The sequence below is a fragment of the Macrosteles quadrilineatus genome, unplaced genomic scaffold (genome assembly GCF_028750875.1).
Source record: "Macrosteles quadrilineatus isolate MER2022 unplaced genomic scaffold, UCM_ALF_1.0 Scaffold_3__2_contigs__length_128488019, whole genome shotgun sequence".
NCBI classification, from domain to species: Eukaryota; Metazoa; Arthropoda; class Insecta; order Hemiptera; family Cicadellidae; genus Macrosteles; species Macrosteles quadrilineatus.
The window spans coordinates 108,454,370-108,471,800 of NW_026542596.1; the positions used below are offsets into that span (position 1 = coordinate 108,454,370).

The 17,431-nt window shown below is 35.5% G+C and overlaps 1 protein-coding gene across 1 annotated transcript in view; it reads left to right on the plus strand.

Annotated features, from left to right (window-relative positions):
* The window catches only part of LOC128988800 (uncharacterized), a 30,503-nt gene continuing 13,072 nt past the window's right edge, over positions 1 to 17,431 (plus strand). The window contains exons 1-14 of the mRNA XM_054410455.1: positions 1 to 58; positions 1,896 to 2,007; positions 3,343 to 3,479; positions 4,089 to 4,321; positions 5,907 to 6,120; positions 7,323 to 7,397; positions 8,581 to 8,780; positions 10,268 to 10,397; positions 10,952 to 11,064; positions 11,698 to 11,838; positions 13,039 to 13,245; positions 13,832 to 13,986; positions 15,301 to 15,424; positions 17,216 to 17,412. Of these exons, the coding sequence (XP_054266430.1) occupies positions 1,916 to 2,007; positions 3,343 to 3,479; positions 4,089 to 4,321; positions 5,907 to 6,120; positions 7,323 to 7,397; positions 8,581 to 8,780; positions 10,268 to 10,397; positions 10,952 to 11,064; positions 11,698 to 11,838; positions 13,039 to 13,245; positions 13,832 to 13,986; positions 15,301 to 15,424; positions 17,216 to 17,412 (2,018 nt within the window). The 5' untranslated portion in view covers positions 1 to 58; positions 1,896 to 1,915. The remainder of the gene's footprint in view (positions 59 to 1,895; positions 2,008 to 3,342; positions 3,480 to 4,088; positions 4,322 to 5,906; positions 6,121 to 7,322; positions 7,398 to 8,580; positions 8,781 to 10,267; positions 10,398 to 10,951; positions 11,065 to 11,697; positions 11,839 to 13,038; positions 13,246 to 13,831; positions 13,987 to 15,300; positions 15,425 to 17,215; positions 17,413 to 17,431) is intronic.

Sequence of the window (17,431 nt, forward strand, 5' to 3'; positions counted from 1 at the left end):
AGGAGAACTGTCATTTCTTGTTGATGTAACTAAGCAATGAAGATATTGTTTTGAGGTGGTAAGTAATACTAGTAAGAATAAGATTCAAATTGTTATAAATAAATTTAACTAGTATGGTTTTAAAAACATTGTATTTACTAGTATGATTTATGATTCAACTCCGTAAGAAAACTATATGTGATTACAATTAAATTCTGAGCCGGGCAGTTTGATACAATAACACTTCGAGCCAGGATACAAATGATATAATATCATCTTCCTGAACTAAGCCTGTTCTAGTGTTCTCCTTTTTATTCAATTACAAACATGGAATCTGCTTAGGGCTACTATTCTTAACATAAAAGTCCTCTTAAAGTAACATTTTAATGTGATTTTGGTAAGTTAAAGAACATAGGCCTATAAATTAAATTCATCAATAGGCCTAGCTTGTGAATTAATTACTTACTGCCATGGTTCCACAAATCTCAGTTGATTCTTTGCCTCGTGTCGCCTCTTCCACCCTTCTCTGTCTTCTGCCAAGTTGACATTCGCACCCATCGTCCTGATGTCGTCAGGGTAGGGTGTCCACATTCTGGAAAGTCAGGGATAGTCATGGAAAGTCATGGAAAAAAATTATGGTCATTGAAAGTCATGGAAATAGGCAAAAAGTCATGGAAAGTCATGGAAATCCCCAATGATGGATGGATTTCAGGGGACCTTTCAATGCTCTAGTCGGCCGTAACCGTGACTATCGTAGCATTTTTCCGAATTTTTCACAAATGTACGACAATTTCAATTTATACAGTTGTCTTAGTTTGTGGGTTTTGAGTTTGTATTAGTTCATTGTTGTACCTATTGTACTCCATTGTTATCTGTTAATACATATTTCAATATTTTCTGTGAAATAACTTGTCTAGGCAGTATTATTCGTGTGTGTACGGTATATTATAATTTTTGAGTTAAGTTCGTGAGTCATGGAAATCAATGGTTAATGGTCATGGATAGTCATGGAAAGTCAGGGGAATTTATGACAAAATATCTGTGGACACCCTGTGTCGTTCAATACTAAATTCAGTCCATCTCAATTTAGGCCTTCTCAATGGACGTTTACCTGGCTCAAAACTTCATACTAAGTTAGTGATGCGCGATTGAGAGATGTTTGAACAATCGAAATGTTCCTTCTCGAGATGTTCCGCTTATCGATTGTTTCGATAAATTTTCTCCGTAACCATTAGGCACATAATAACGCTTCAATATACCAAATTATTTGTTTTTTTAAGCTCTGTAAAATGGTTTGGAAAGAAATTGTGAAATTTTGTGTTTTTAGGGTCAAAAATGCCCGGAATAACCTATTTTTACCCCATAAACCCCCGTTCCCATGGTCCGATCATGCTGGTTTGCGAACTCGTTCGAATAAATGTAGGTTTACTTGTTTGTACCAAATTTCTTCAAAATCGGATAATTTTTGCTTTAGATACCTATCGTGCTAACGTACACATATGAAATTTAGTATATGAATTTGAATGGGCATGGTGTTTTTGGCCTCTAGGGACCTCAAAACGCAAAAGTAAACCGGTCCCGGGTCTAGGTCTTACCATGATCACTACAGTAATAGCTTATTCCCTATATGGGAAATTTGCTAAAACCATATTTTTACCTGTGGCTAGTTTGTTAGCCAATTCGCTCTTAATAGGCTTAGTTTACTAGCTTGTAACCTACTAGCAGCTAGTGAACTCGTCCCATTCCCTAGAACCCATTAAAGGAGAAAAGAAAATATGTAATAGGCCTAATTACTAGTAGCCTATTCTAAAAGCATTTTACTAATTATTTTGCTTTACTAACACAAATACAAAACTAGGAAGTTAAACTTTAAACAAAATACATTTAAGTAAAACTGGATTTATTTCTATACTTAGGAAGAGACACCAGATTAAAAATGGTCAGAGTGATCCAAGTTCATCACTTTGCTGGCCAGTCAATACAGACTTGTGAAGATCCAGTGGCCGTTACCACAGCTCCTCCAGATCGGTAAGATTTATTTTCTTCTTCTAATAAAACCAATTACATTCTATAAGCATATGTTCATCAAGCTTCTGCGGTTAACTAAGGATTAGGCCTACTCAGCACTTTATTTACTTTCTATCAAATTTTGTGCACATCGAATTTGTAGGCCTACCTCACAAGTCGCCAGGTGGACTAACTTAACTTATCTTACTTCTAACAAAATTTGTAGTTTAACAATATTCATTCAAATGCTTTGTTTATTTGTTGCTTAAAAAAACCGTTTAATAAGCAAAAGTGTTAACAATATAGCACACAATATGTACAATGTGTTACAATGTGTATGTTGCTTAATATTGTGCAGTCAAAAAAACTAGATTGTGATGCATACTACAGTCCTACATGGTGTTGCATTATGCTCCACCACATCGTACTACCTATTATCAACAATATGTAAACATGTAACTTAATTACCAATGAAATAAATCTTTTCAACAATTTTGCTAAATGCATTTCAGGAAAGCACAATGTAAATTTAATGCTTTTAAAACTACACTTAACATGAAGAGCCGTATTTTATTGATAGTTTTTTTTCCTTTTTGCCCTTTATTATCTTTGCTGTCCACGTCGATGATATTTTTACTAGGTAGGAATCAAAGGAGGAAGTAATTTTAAACGTTTTTAGGGAAAGCGGTCCAAACCCACGTGTGATGCGGGTGTGCCACGAGGACCCTTCCCTCCCTTAAATCTTGATATTTAAACTAGAATTTGTTTTAGAATATTTAAATCAGAATATCTATGAATTTCAAGATAATGATTATTAAATGGTGATTATTCATACCCTAACTTAACTCCAATTTGAATCACAAAGCTATTCCCAAAGAGGTTTTAAATTATAATGTATTGCAACTCTTATTCTAACTCTGGTTGTAGGATTAAAAAGTGTTTTTCATATTCTACTCCAGAGTCTTGCTAATTCAAACTAACTGCCTGGACCGTGTTTGGATTACCAAGTCAGCCATAGGCTATTGATTGGCGATTATTCAAAATTTTCTGATTTCACACTAAATTCACATAGCCTGCAATCCTTGACTCTTCTGGTTTCCAAGTTAGTTTTTGAAAACTCATTGAAAAAAATAAATACAGTGTATAATTACCTTTTTCCCCAACAGATGGTTAAAATTTCCTGGACCTTTGGATCAGCCTCTGGTCTAGTCAACTTAAAAGTAATATAGTAAAAAAATCTTGTTTTGCCAGGATCAGTTTACGTTTACACTAAAGATTATTAAAAGTTATTTAGATCTACATAAAAATAACTAATAATTAGTTTTGAATTCTATCTTTATACAAAATCTTTTACAGATTGCTTGTGGCACTATCCCATCATGTTATTGAAGTAAGAGATTTGAACTGCAAAGCGGACAGAACTAATTCATCGGAAATTCTCTTTTCTTTTCCCACTGTAGATCAAGTATGTTACATGCTCCACTGTGTTACAGGTTTGTAAATTACAAATTCCAATACATTTTATTTTCTTTCATAGAAATACTTGAATTAGAACATTGATAGAAAAAATCCTGTGTTTGCACATGATTGACATTGTCCATTTGTGAAAATTGATTTGCTATTCTTAATTGTTGGCTGAATATAAATCGTGAATTATTATTTTTATGTAATTATTTAAAAAATAACTAAAAAAATGGTTTTATTGTAGGGCTCATGTAATTTATATAACTAGTAGACAAACCTTAAAATTTGCTAAATTGAAGCTGTAGACCCTGTACTGAAATTTTCTAGACAGGCATGTGTTACAGGGTATAATTTATATTTATTGCTTTAGAATAGTACCTTTAAAAAAATTGAAAATGAAAATAAAAAGGACTGATGGGGTTTCAAACTTTAGTTACCACCCCCTTCAGGGGTTCTTCTTGATTCCTTCCCGTCAGAAGACAGGGTCAGACTCAAGATTCCAAACCTTTACCTTTTATACCAAGCATCAGTTAGCAAATGATTTTAACAATTCTTTAACCAATATCAACTCAACACCACCAACAATAACCTTATAACAATCAAATTGTAACGCAAATTTGAATTTCATTAATTTGTAGGAAATTATGTCGCTACATTAGAGACTAAGCTGAGCAGGCAAGGTCGGGAAACTGTTTATACAAGAGTGTACGCTAACTGGGACCGAGGTGGGGAGGAGGGGGGAGATCAGCCAATGAGAGCTCGGATAGCCGGCCGAGTCACTCCCAGCAGCAGTCAGACAGGTGGAGATGCGTTGGAGATGATAGAGCTGCCAGTTAAGTTCAACAACACTTCAACCATCGCCTGCTGTCAGGTAATATAGGCTTATTTGATTATATTAGTGTTCAATTTTATAGGCTATATGCTATAGCCTAAATATTGGTTATATAGCGAGCTATACCATGCGAAGTGGGGGCTAGGTTAGGTCAGATTACATGATTGAATTGCTCAAGTAGGCCTACCGGTTTACAAACTGTGTTGTAGTGGTTTTTTCTTTTGTTGTTTTGACTGGGACGGGTGGCGTCGTCCTGTAATCCAGCTACTGGGAGGTCATGAATTGTGGATATTTATAGGGATGCACTGTGGATGCGTTGCTCCCTGGTGTGGATTAACGTCCGCACTAGTGAGTACTACGACTATCCGCAGTATTATCCTGATAATTAGACCAATTCGTAAATTACAAGGAAAAATGTGGTTCGGATTCCACTATAAACTGTAGGTCCCTTAGTTGCCATTAGCTGTATGGGCTATTAATTAACAGCTGTGTCTAAGGAACATGTCGGCCTTAGTCAGTAACAAGACTACAAGATCGCGCCACTCATCCTACACTCATCCTTCACTCATATTTGGGTTAAAATACGCACATAGTGGCGTCCCCATCTTAAATAATTGAATTGAATTGAATTGAATTGAACACTATTGACAATATATTGTGCGTTTTTTTGGATGATCTAACTACTACAAACAATGGCTTTCTCATCCTTAAATGTTATTGCAAGTGTCATTAGATAACAACTTCAAAAATTAGTACCTGGCTCTAGCATTGGCACTGTATAGGATTAAAAACATTTTAACACTTTTGCTGCGGGTGTTGTTTTTTTATTATGTGCCTACCGCGCGCCAGGAGCTAGCGTTGTAAAAGTACAACGCTGTGTCATTGTTAGTAAAAGGGACCAATGTGAGACCAGCAGTCGAGCGATGTACTACCAGCTTTTATCGCTCCCATAGCTAAGAATGCGAGCTTTATTTTAGTGTAGGTTGGTAGTAAAATTTCCTGTAAAATCCCGCCTGGCAATGCTTTTGTCTCGGTTTCGGGGATTTCCTCTAATCGAGCCATATTAAAAAGACTCTCTGGTTATTGATCCAGGCAGTGCTGCTACCTTTGGTCGTTTCAGTGAACTACGTCCACTCTCGAAGTGACGTAGTACACTCACCACTGCTCTTTGGTGATTTGTCTTACTGATATATATTTCAATGCCAATAGCAATCGCTGATTCAGTAGCCCGCCGGGGCCCTGCCCAGGCCTTGCCGCAGTTTAGGAGCACCCGTGTAAATATTTTCAGCAGCGAACGTGTTAAAACCACACACAAATAACAACTAAGGCAACATTTTATGGATTCAGCATAACCATTCTGCTACCCATATAACATTGAAGCAAAATGTAGTGTTCATCTGGTTATATGTTTTTTGGATCATATACACAACTGTATACCTAATTTGGATTTTAAGTTGCAAAATTTATTCCAATTTATTTCGTCAGTTATCCTGGACCATCAACCTTTTGGCTTTTCTCATGGTTAAACCTAGATAATCAGACAAGAACTATGACTGCTCCACTATTCATCTATTGGACATATTCTCACCCTCAGGCCTTATGTAGCATTATCTATCTGCTGCAGGCCACTGGGAACCTGCTGGTGAGCAGCCAGACGTCGCTGTGCCTGTTCCAACTTGTATCCCGAACCCACGACATCTCTCGCCTCCGGTTCCTCGACTTTGAACTGTGGCCGGTCACTCTGGAGCTCAGTTTTTCCCCGGCGTACCTCGCAATAGTCGAGGACGTGGTGGCCGCCATGGACTCTGAGTCATTACATGTCTTCAGGATCAATAAAGGTGATGTTTGACTCTGAGGTGGGATAACAAATTTTATAATTTTATATTTTGAAACTAACTAAGGTGTCCATTTGTTCAGTATATGACTAAAATATGGAAAATTCATACATTTTTAAATTAGACATGTTTATAGTTTTTCATTCAGCATTGGTAGCAAAAGACATCAGCTTTATCACTTTTTCATTAAATAGTACTCTGACAAAAAAAAATGTTGAATGTTTATTCATTGTAACGAGCAGCCTGTGTCACTTTGTGACTTCAAAATCTGTCATATATTTTATATAGTTAATAAGGGTGAAAACTATTATTTCTCATCATATCCCTTTTATTTGCACTGTGTGCCCTATTATTTTCATTGCAAGCGTGATCTCTTTGAGGCATCTTAGTAAAATTACAAATGCTAATGGAACAAACTATGAAAATACAAAATCCCTTCTTTACATTTCAAACAAATAGCGTTACAATATTTGACTTAAACTCCCTAAAACATCAATAAAACATACTATGAACACACAAAATCCTATCACAATACAAAATCTAGCGTAAGTTATTTTCTTCTTTACATTTTATACAAATAGCATTACAATATTTTACTTGAATTTGCTGAAACATCACCAACTAAAGATAACCCATTTTTGTATGGATGTAAACAAAATTGTACTATGGCCGTCTCTCCTGTTTGATGTAAACAAATGTAAACTTGAAACAGATCAGGTGATTGACAACAGAATTCCGCATAAACTCTGAAATTTAAAAAGCCTGTAGGACAAAGGGCTTTCACGAGATATCACCCAAACCCGCAAAAGGTACATCTAGAGGATAAGAGCTTTAAACTGATACCCAATATGCCTATGAAAATAAATATTTAGGGGTCGATTTGCTGCACGCAAAAATCCAAAAAAAATTTTGTAACAATATAGTATACATTATACATTGTTAAATTTTGTTGTTATTTTTTATTAAATTTAGTAAAAACAAGTAGAAATTGTCTTACAGTTAATTTGCAAACATTTATGACTTGCTAAGTTTTTTCTCAAACAAAAACCAGTAATGCTGTGGATACTCAGAGGAGTGGAACATTTATTAATAAGCAAACAGTCTACTTAATTACCAACTACCTAATATCCTGCCAGTTATTCTCAACTAACATATACAACAAATGTTTATCTTTGCCTAATCTTTCTAACAATCTGTATTCCCAGGTGTAACAAGGGCTAGTGATTGGAGTGACAGATCAAGCAATAATTCCGGTTCTCCTTCAATCACACGCAATTCTGGTAGGTCTATGTACTGATATTATTCAAACTAGTATTCTTAAGGATTATTATTTGATTTAATAATCTACAATCATTCTTAGAGAATGTGTAGCCTAATCCAATCAATTCATTGGTATATAAAACCTGTTACTATTGATTTTTGATACAACAAAACTAAGTCAAGGTCTTTTTCTCGGTTATCAAAACTCAAGAATTTCAATTTGATTCAATTTGATACTCAAAGAATCTGGATGATGCCTAGTTATTTAATTTTGTTTACGGTTACACATTATTGCACTTGCGATTAATTAATTTTTTTATGTAAGAAAAAACTTTAATCTCACTTGGTTTGGATTTTCTTTTAAAACGTGATCGCAAATGGTTGCGGTATTTGTAAACAACATATGTAAAAATATCATTGACAGCTAGGAAAAATAACCTTGACCCAAACTAACAGCTGTTCGTTATTTCATAGATGACGTATGTGATAAACATTAGGGAATAACTTGAGAAACTGGGGAAAATACGCACAAAATTGGGTTTTTGAACCGTCCGTCATTTTATTTACAAAGTAGTGATGCGATATTTTAATGGCTAAAGACACTCTCGCTAATCCCGTGAATACATAAAAATTATTTGAATTTTGATAGGTACTCTCGTTTTTTCAGGAGAAGGCCGCGTAAAATGCCTTCTGGGCCGTGACAGACAGACAGAAATTGAGATAAGACTTGTTTCGGCTTCTTTAATGTAAAAAACGTAAAAACAACCAAAAAATATGTAATTCTGAGCAATGTACGGTCAAAACTCTAATTTTATTTATATAGATGGACTGCACATGTACGGGATTTGAGCCTGTGCATTTTTTACCTTGCTGTCAGTATTACACCTAAGCCAACTGAGCTACCATGCCATTGTAAATCAAACGCTGGTGAAAATCTTCAATTTGACAATACTAATTTAATGTTCGGTAGTTTTATTCACTTAAGAACTGTTAAAAAAAAAAACATAATCTTAACAGGAAAAAAGTATTGCACTGTTCGTGTTTGGGTGGTAACAAGTTTTGAGCTCCATTAAATTGTACAATCAGTGCACAGGTTCCCTCATGTTATCTATGTCACCTTGTATCTGGTTTTGCTAGTTTTGTATAACATCTGTGCAAATAATGATCGACCATTGATTATTGACCACATATGTGTAATTTCAGCAAGAAAGACAGCCGCCAAGAAGACAGAGGCGGATGAAGGGCCAATTGATCTAGATGCGTTGACCAAAGACACAACGTCTCCCAACTACATCCTCTACCCCCTGATAGAGGCTAGTCGTAGCGATAGTCACCTTACACCCTTCAAGTCTACACACTCCGGTCTCATGGGCGTGGCCGTGAAGGAAATGCCTACGAATGAGGTCAGTAGACGGTTTTACGGGCAACGTTGCAATATTTAGAAAAGAAAATCTAAAATTTAGAAAAGAATTGTGTTTATATACCTACTCTTAAAACGTCAAACATGAATTGTATTACCGGAGCCCTAGGCATTATTTTACTATAGCCGTTTTTTACTTATTTGTTAATAAACATTTCAAATTATGATTGAACAGAAGTTTTCCAACTTTTTGGAGTATTTATAACCCGATGTTCACAGGTGAGAAAATATTCAAAACTCAATAAGATTACCTAACACACAAACCCATTAACACGTTGGATGCTGATGACGGGAATTCCCGCAATTGCTTAACATTGAAATAAATGCAACTTTTATGTTCAAACATGTCGACAGCACAAATAGTGTTAATAACAATTTTCAAATACTTTCAAGTTCCCTTTCAAGTTTTAAATACCGGTACTTTTAAATAATTTAGTTAGGCCTATCTAAAATTATCCTTTATCCTATTATTCAACTTAAATAGTAGCCTATGTTACTGTAGACTGTCAATTTATTTTTAATCCTCCAGTGGTGTTAGTAATTTAATCTATTAACCCTTTCAGTGCTAGGCCAATTATTCATATTTTGTAACACTTTTTTGTTTGCCATTTAATTCCATTACCTGTTGTTAAATAAAATATTTTTAACAGTATTTTTGTCACTATTTTGTAATTAGGCTAATTTTGAATAATAAGACAATAATAAATATATAACAATGAAAAAAGTCTGGGTATTTGTAGTAGACATTAAATAAAACTGTGTTGTAAATTTCCAAGTTTTCTTATAAATTGTAATGTTCTGATAGCATTGTTTGAAAGAAACCAAAATCTCATAAAATCGAAAGACATCTAGTCTACAATGTAATATTGAATTTAACCTTGATTTAGTTTTATAAGGTTATTATAATATAGCCATTTTAGGAAAAATAGTTTGTTGCAGCAAAGCCTCAGTAACACAATTATTTATGATCTCTGTTGTGGTTCAACTAAAAAATATCATCTAAATAGTCCGTGAGTAACTAGTGCTGCTCCCTAGTAACACATTGAACAACCTGCTGTAGCGCTATCTGTTTGCAATCATTGGCGTCAGCTTAAATACCGGTTTTTGACTCCTCAGTCTCCAAGCACAGATAGTCGAGAAGGCTAGGGCGTGTGTCACTTGGCCAATGGCATTCGTTTGCTCGGGTTCAATTCCCGTCCTATGTGGCAAATAATTGGTGACCTGTGTGTTTGTAGCGATATACTACAACCACTCGGGCATAGTGAGGTGTTCATAATCCTTGGTTTAGACATACACTTTGAATCATCGGATTGGGCAAATCTTTTAGCTAAGTGGTTGTTAGTGTATCCTATGTTTTGCTACTTTTTGTTAAAATAACCTTCCTCTCTATATCCCTTAGAGATTTTAGTAAACAAGGATATATTGTTGCATAGCACTCAAAGGGTTAATTTGTGTGTCTTGTGTTTCCAGCCATGGGCAGAACAGATGACAACGATGGTAGAAAGCTTACTACAACTTCACGTGTCCAGAGAACAGCTTCACTGTCTTAATCTGCGTCCCTTGTACTATACATCCACCTCCGCTACTGTCACTCACTCAGGTATGCTACAACACACAAAGCAATCACAACATTTAGATATATTCATCTCTTCAAGGGAGCTTCTTCAAAAGGAAGTGAAAGAAGAAGGCTGTCAGTGACACGATTGGTAGCGTGACGGGAGTGTCCAATAAAATCAGACTTATAATATGTAAATATAAAATTATCCTTTGGGCTTCTGTCTATTTGAGATAAGAATTCTCACTGTCTGTGTAGATGATAAAAGTTAATTATACAGTCGCAAAAGTTATTTGTACACTTCTTAATCAACTTTTAAGATGAATACATATTTTTAGGAAGAGTTGATTGAGGGGTGGGGGGGAGGGGTTGCAAAAGTTTCAGGCAGTACTGTAGACTCAGTCAGCTATCTAACAATATATTCTTGAGAAATTGCCTTTCCCTGTTTAGAACTTTTTTTTAATTTTATTTATATAATTCTGCCATTGTGAAAAATGATGGTTCTATAAAATGGTGAGATTTTATAGTTTTGTATTGTTTATTAAATATTATATATAATGTCAAAAGTTGAACATTTTTCATAGATAGAATTGTTTCAGAATGTCCAAGGCTACGATCGTCAAGCTATTCTCGCCTGGCAGCCATAAATGTTGTGGTAGCAACTCATCAGGAAGCTTACGTATATAGCTTCCCTGTTGAAAATGGAGAAACGGTAACAAGAAAATATATTATTATGCATGCTTTCCCTAAATATGGAAGTTCGAACACAATGTTTGTAAATTATCAGACAGTTAAAATAATCTCTTGTTTTTTTATCTTTGAAAGTTCCCTAAGAAGTTAAAACAAAACTGGAAAGTAAGAGAAATCATTTTTAGCTCACTAGGAGTACTCATCAAAAGTTTGGTAATTCTATGACATGCTAATATACAAGTTGAACGGTAAGGAGTCAATAGTGAATTCAATATTGAAGTTCTGATTAAATTGGTACCATACTTCCTTAGTAATGTCTAATGACCAAAGACAGTTTGATTCAGTAATGAACCATAATATTTAGCTGGCTTTTCTCAGGATTGAACCGGCTACCTCCTGATCACTAGATGAGTTCTATTATTCACTTATCTACGTGACTAGTAGCTAAGTGTCAGTGGGTGTATAGCAATTGATGTAAATAAAATCATGCAAATAGGAAACAAAATGTATTTGTTTGTGATTTTGTTTCTGTGACTATTCATGTACGTATGTACAGCTTGAATAAAGATTATTTGATTTGATTAGTTATCACAATGATTTCAGTAAAGAAAAGTTTTGTTGCCATTTTTGACAAATTTTGATATTTTGTATGTAGGTAAATCCTGGCTACCTGATCTCCGTGTTCAGTTTTACTAGCCCAGTGATGCACATAGTCCTAGAACCCTACGTGCTGCACGCACTCACACAGACTACACTGGAGTCTTACACCTTGCGCACAACACACGCAATCTATAAGGTACTCCTGCTTCAGAACCAAAGTAAGATACACAAAGAATAAAAACTAAGAACTTGTTTAAAATCAACTAGGAAGGTTTTTCATTGAATAGTTTTCAAAAGTATGGTTATTAGTCTTAGTCTTAGACCTATAATAGCTACTAGTGGCTTATAGGGACATAAGTCCATAAAAAGCTCAATAATATAACACAAATTATTCTAATATTCAAACAAACTAAGAAATATATTATCTGTGTGTCAGAATAGATATCCCTGTACGCCATATCTTTTGTGTAAAACAAAGTTTGTTGTGTATTCAGGTATTGGTGTAGTTATATATGTGTCCGTGAACGCGATAACTTGAATAATTTTTGTTTGATTTTAATGAAATTCGGTGTAAGGTGTAAGACGGGATAAACTTGGACGAGTTTGCAAACCAGTATGATTGGACCATAGGATCTGGGTTTTACGGGGTAAAAATTGGTTTTTCTTATTTTTGCCCCTCAAAACACAAAATTTCCCAAATTCTTTATAGACCTTTTTAAAGAGCTTAAAAAAACAAATGATTCAGATATCAAAGTGGTTTTGTACAGTTTATTAGTTACGGAGAAAATTAAAAAAATTGTAATTTTAAAATTCCCATGTTATTCCTATGGAGAGAATATTGAAAATGTTGTAGTTTTCTTGTTTATGGATATATTTTCATAAAACTTGACATATTTCTTTTGTATACTGATCTATTAATATTTCACCAAAAATACAGTTTATTAGTTTCCCTGTAGCAGCAAACCTAGGTACTCATTAAACCTGATGTTATTTAAATAGATTTAATTGAAAATCAATTCAGGCAAATGGAAATTTGCTTAGACGGCAGGTTTGCTGCGGCGGGGGTATGTTTTGTCTAAATTGTCACTTCCAATTCTTTATATGTGTAATCTTGTATGCTTTGGTAGCGATCTGGTCGAGTAATAGAGTATGGGACTTCAGTCCCTGAGATCCTGTGTTGAAATCCTGCCAATGGATTTTATCTAAGTGATAATGCCGCATATCCTGGGTCTAGCCTGAAGTAATGTGAAAAAAGATCCCCGAACTAAGAACGAGCGGAGCGTCCCAGGAAAAAAAATCTTATACTATTTAAGACTGACAGTTTTGAAAATATTTTAAATGTATGATAATTGTAATACATTTATTTTTGTGAAATAATTATTTTTTCCCTCTGTAGAAGTTGGGTGAGGTCAGTATCGAAGACCCGGTGTGTCTTGTTGGCCTTCGACCATTCATCGGACCAGTAGACCTGCTACTGAGTGACAGTCATGTTGTGATACTGGCCTCGTGTGAGGGACAGACAGCGTGGACTGTGTACTCACTGCGGCTGCCACCTGCGGAGACATTGGTAGCGGACATGACAGCTCTTGCCACTAGTCATCAGGTATAAGGGTTTAAACCTTTTCAGTTGGCTAACCTAGTAGTGTATGGGCTGCTTCAGTTTTCCTGTGCATTTTTTCTCAGTTTATTCATTGTTTTGCCAGTGTGCATAGTTTCTGAGTTTCAGTGCTTCACCGTAGGCCATTAAAAAGTTGGGTTAAAAGTAGCAATGTACTTTATCACTCACTCAATTACTCACTTTCTATAGGCAATAAAATGGTTAAGTTACCTCATGTTTCATAAATTAATTAAAATTTGTAGTAATATGATGGTTTCAAAACTCAAGATGGGTTTGTTTACAAGTCTACAAAACATTAAGCACATTCAATCCTTTTCAACACGGCGAAGATTTGTTATAGTAGCCACAAAATACATAACGCATAAGTAAGAAAAACATAAAAATATTGAAGGTAGCATATAGCCCTAATAAACCTGAAGTATTGTGTTGATGGAGGTTGAGTTTCTGATAAAAAAAAGCTCATTATTATTAACATAATGTACAATGTGTTCTAAATTTAACTACTACAGTTGAAATTTAATTTAATTAGTTAAATTTAATTTTCAGTTGATTCTGGATGTATATTTTTCAGTACAGTGTCTCTGGGACTTACAGACATCTGTTGAGTGAAGCTCACGCAATTCTTTACACTGATCAGTTCCTCTCCACGTCAGTATTGGCTGTCCGCAAACCGTTGTCTGCTTCCTACAAGACATCCTGTCAACGGCTGGCTGACCACTACCTCATGTGAGTGATCGTTTGCTAATTACTTGTTTAGCAGGATTACAAAACACTTTAAAGTGCGGTCATTAATTATAACCAGTGGTCGTGCAGTGGTCAAAAACATGTAATGTACACATATTGACTATTGAATACTGAAGTAAACATCCCATCTCTATGGACCAGCTGTCGCCATTTTTTAAAATTAACAAAACCTGTAGTTGTGTGAGCCAGTCACCAAATGAGTGTATTAAATTCTATTTTCTAACTTATTTTTGTTGCTGACTAAGTTGATGGGTGAACAGTTGCTATACCGGTAGCTAATAATAAGTCATTCCATAAGTTACACTTGATAAAAAAAAAACATCGTGTATTCGACAGAAATTAGTCATTTAGATCATCGCAATCTGTTGGTGGCTCACATCAACTACGATGAATTTAATTTAAAAAAAAAACTGGTGACAACTTTAACATGGAGATGGAATCATAGACTAGGCAACACAAGTAGACTCCTCATCCCATTGTAAATTTTGAAGCTTGTTTTTCGTGTCTAGTTCATGTACGTCCACACTGATCGCTGGGGTAGACAACAGTTTGTTTCTGTTATTTTAGGGTTATTTTCATGATTTGTGCTTTATTATTTGGTTATATAACTAGGAGACTAGTTATTGCTTATGATTACATCATTTTATTTGGTTAAATTAGGTTTTAAATGACTGAAATAACAAGAAACAATTTGTAAACAAAACATAACCTCTACAGTTGGACGTACAGAACTAACAATAAAATTGGCTTCAGCTGTTCCATAGGGATGACAAATCTACTAAGGGAGTATGATTTATCTATGATGGAATGTAAAGGTACGGGCTTCTCTATTTTCACCCCACGCTGTAAATAAAACGTGTGTTTGTAATTTCATCCATTTGTTTTGATTTTTTGTTTATATTCCATTGTTATTTCGTCACCAGCATGGCAACCCTAAAAGCCCATGTTATTTTTTTCAAATTTCAAATCCATTTTTTGTTTTATATTTGAACCTATTTTAATTTTTAAAGGGATCCTGCACTACAGGAAAATATCTTTTTAACGGTAAGCATAGATTTTCCATGTGATGCACACGAGCTGGGAAAAAGTTTTTAGAGTAACATGCTTGCTTATTAATATATAGATTGGTAGAATAAAGACAAGTGTAGTCTTGGAACGTTTACTTTCTAAACACCTGAAACCACTTGAATGACGTTTGAGACGCCAGAATGAATTCTTTTACTTTTAAATTGTCACACAAGGTTGTTTGTATACTACATTGTATGCAATGTGACTGTGTATTCGTATTTTCTTCAGGAGTCCCCATGATGCTGACTGGGAGCTAGGCACAGCCCTGAGTGTGGAGGCTGAAGATAACCCTGCCACCCTGCTAGCAAGGCTGCAAGCCACCCAGGTGGAGGCTAAACAGAAGGGAGTGGAGGTAACTGAGGTTTTCAGTTTTCATGTATTTTGCAATTTTTTTTTCATTCACATATTTTTTAAAGACTGATCATGGTCACAGATGTAATGTAGTTGTCCCGAAGTAGTATCATCTTCAGATTATTCAAAATAAGATCCAAAGCTTATTTCAGAACACAAGATCCAAGATTTTTAGTTCTTAAGGTCCAAAGGATGTTTCATTAGATTCAAAGATCAGACGATCGAAAAATATGATGATTACCAGAAGTAAACATGTACATTGTGAAGTTAACTTATGAGATACTAGCTGTACCCGCGGGCTTTGCCCTGTTTAACTTTATAAGTGAGCTCGTTCGCATGGCTCAATTACGTCCTGGTTGAAGTTCGTTCACTACGCTCACTCACTTTTAGGTTGGAGCTCGATCGCTACGCTCACTTGCCTTCAGGTTAGCTCGATCGCTACGCTAACTCGCCTCCAGGTTGAAGTTCGTTCGCTACGCTCACTCACCTTTTGGTTGCAAATTAGCTGTTGTCATAAATGTAAAAGAAATAATAGTGCTGAACCCTGTTGGTAATCCTTGTAACTTTAATGCTATTGAACATCATAGAACAGAACCAACTTGTTTAATTGAAACGGGTGTTAAGATTAATCAATTCCATTTTAATATGAGTACTCATAAGGTTAACATGGGAAACTCCAGAGCCACTGGGGCGGAGCCCGAGAGTCCGATCAGAATAAAAACAGCTTAGTTTTCCTATTTAATGCCTAAATAATCAGTGTACCAAATTTCAGCCTTCTAGGTAAATGGGAAGTAAGAGAATTAGTGATGAGTGAGTGAGTGAGTGAGTCAGTCAGTCAGTGAGGGCTTTGCCTTTTATATATATGAGATATACTGTCGTTTGGATCTTGTAAACCAAGTTAGGGTCAGAAGATAAAAAATATATGATTATGATATATGAGCAGAAAATACAAAAGTAGGAATAGGCTAATTGAGTCTCTCAGGTTAAAGGCGTTTGAATACCCACCATCAGCCACGTTCCTTGCGATTTCTTTCTTTCTGTGATGCAACTTATCACAAGATCCAACTTGTGAAATTCTCACCCCAATTAACTCCTGGGCTTGCTTATCAAAAGAGCTCCCCAAACTCTCGGTGTTATTGCCTTCTCTTCTTTTGGAAGGAGGCATCTTCCACTACCTTCCAGCTTTTGTTTGACCCCATAAAAAAAGTAGCTGCTTGTCCTCTCATAAGTTTATCTACCACCTAATTTTGAGGCTTTAACTTTGTATTCCGTTAAAACAACTAACTTTAATTTTAAATCTATCATCACAAAAAAAAAGTGACAAAGTAAAAATTCCACTAATTGTAAAATATAAGATAAAGCCGTACCCGTCCACTCATTCACAGTTCTTTGTTTGCACTATAACCAGAACTTGAGGCGTTGAAGAGAGATATGCAGGTATGAGTATATGACAAACTGTGTGGTATACAGGTATGTTACATGCTAAAACAATAAGAAAATATAATCAAGTTACTCCTAAAGCCTGGCACATACAAAAAAGGGGTTGTCTCGATGCACCTGTTATGGTGCACAGTCATACCACATGAAAATAGCACACTCAGTACTTGATCTAACATATGGTCACATAACCCAGGAGGTCGGATAACTGAAAATCAGAAATTCAAGACTACTGTATTTCAATCTTTTTAATTATTTTAACATGCACATTGTTTCTTCAACACAATTTTTAAATTTAAACTTCTAATCGTCAGTTAAATTCCACATTGTACAGTAACTAATTTCCTCATTCCAGGTGGACATAGGCCCAGGGCTGGCTCACTACCTGAGGCACTGCTTAGCCTCGGCCAAGGGTGGCGTGTGGGTCCCCCCCTCCACCTTGGACACTCTACCTCCTCATCTATTGGCTGACCTGCTGCTACAAGCACCCTCCCTGCGCGAGGCTACAACTCAGAGGGTCATCGACAGTCTTAGCAACCAGTTTAAGATCAGGTATTTGAGAAGTTAGTTT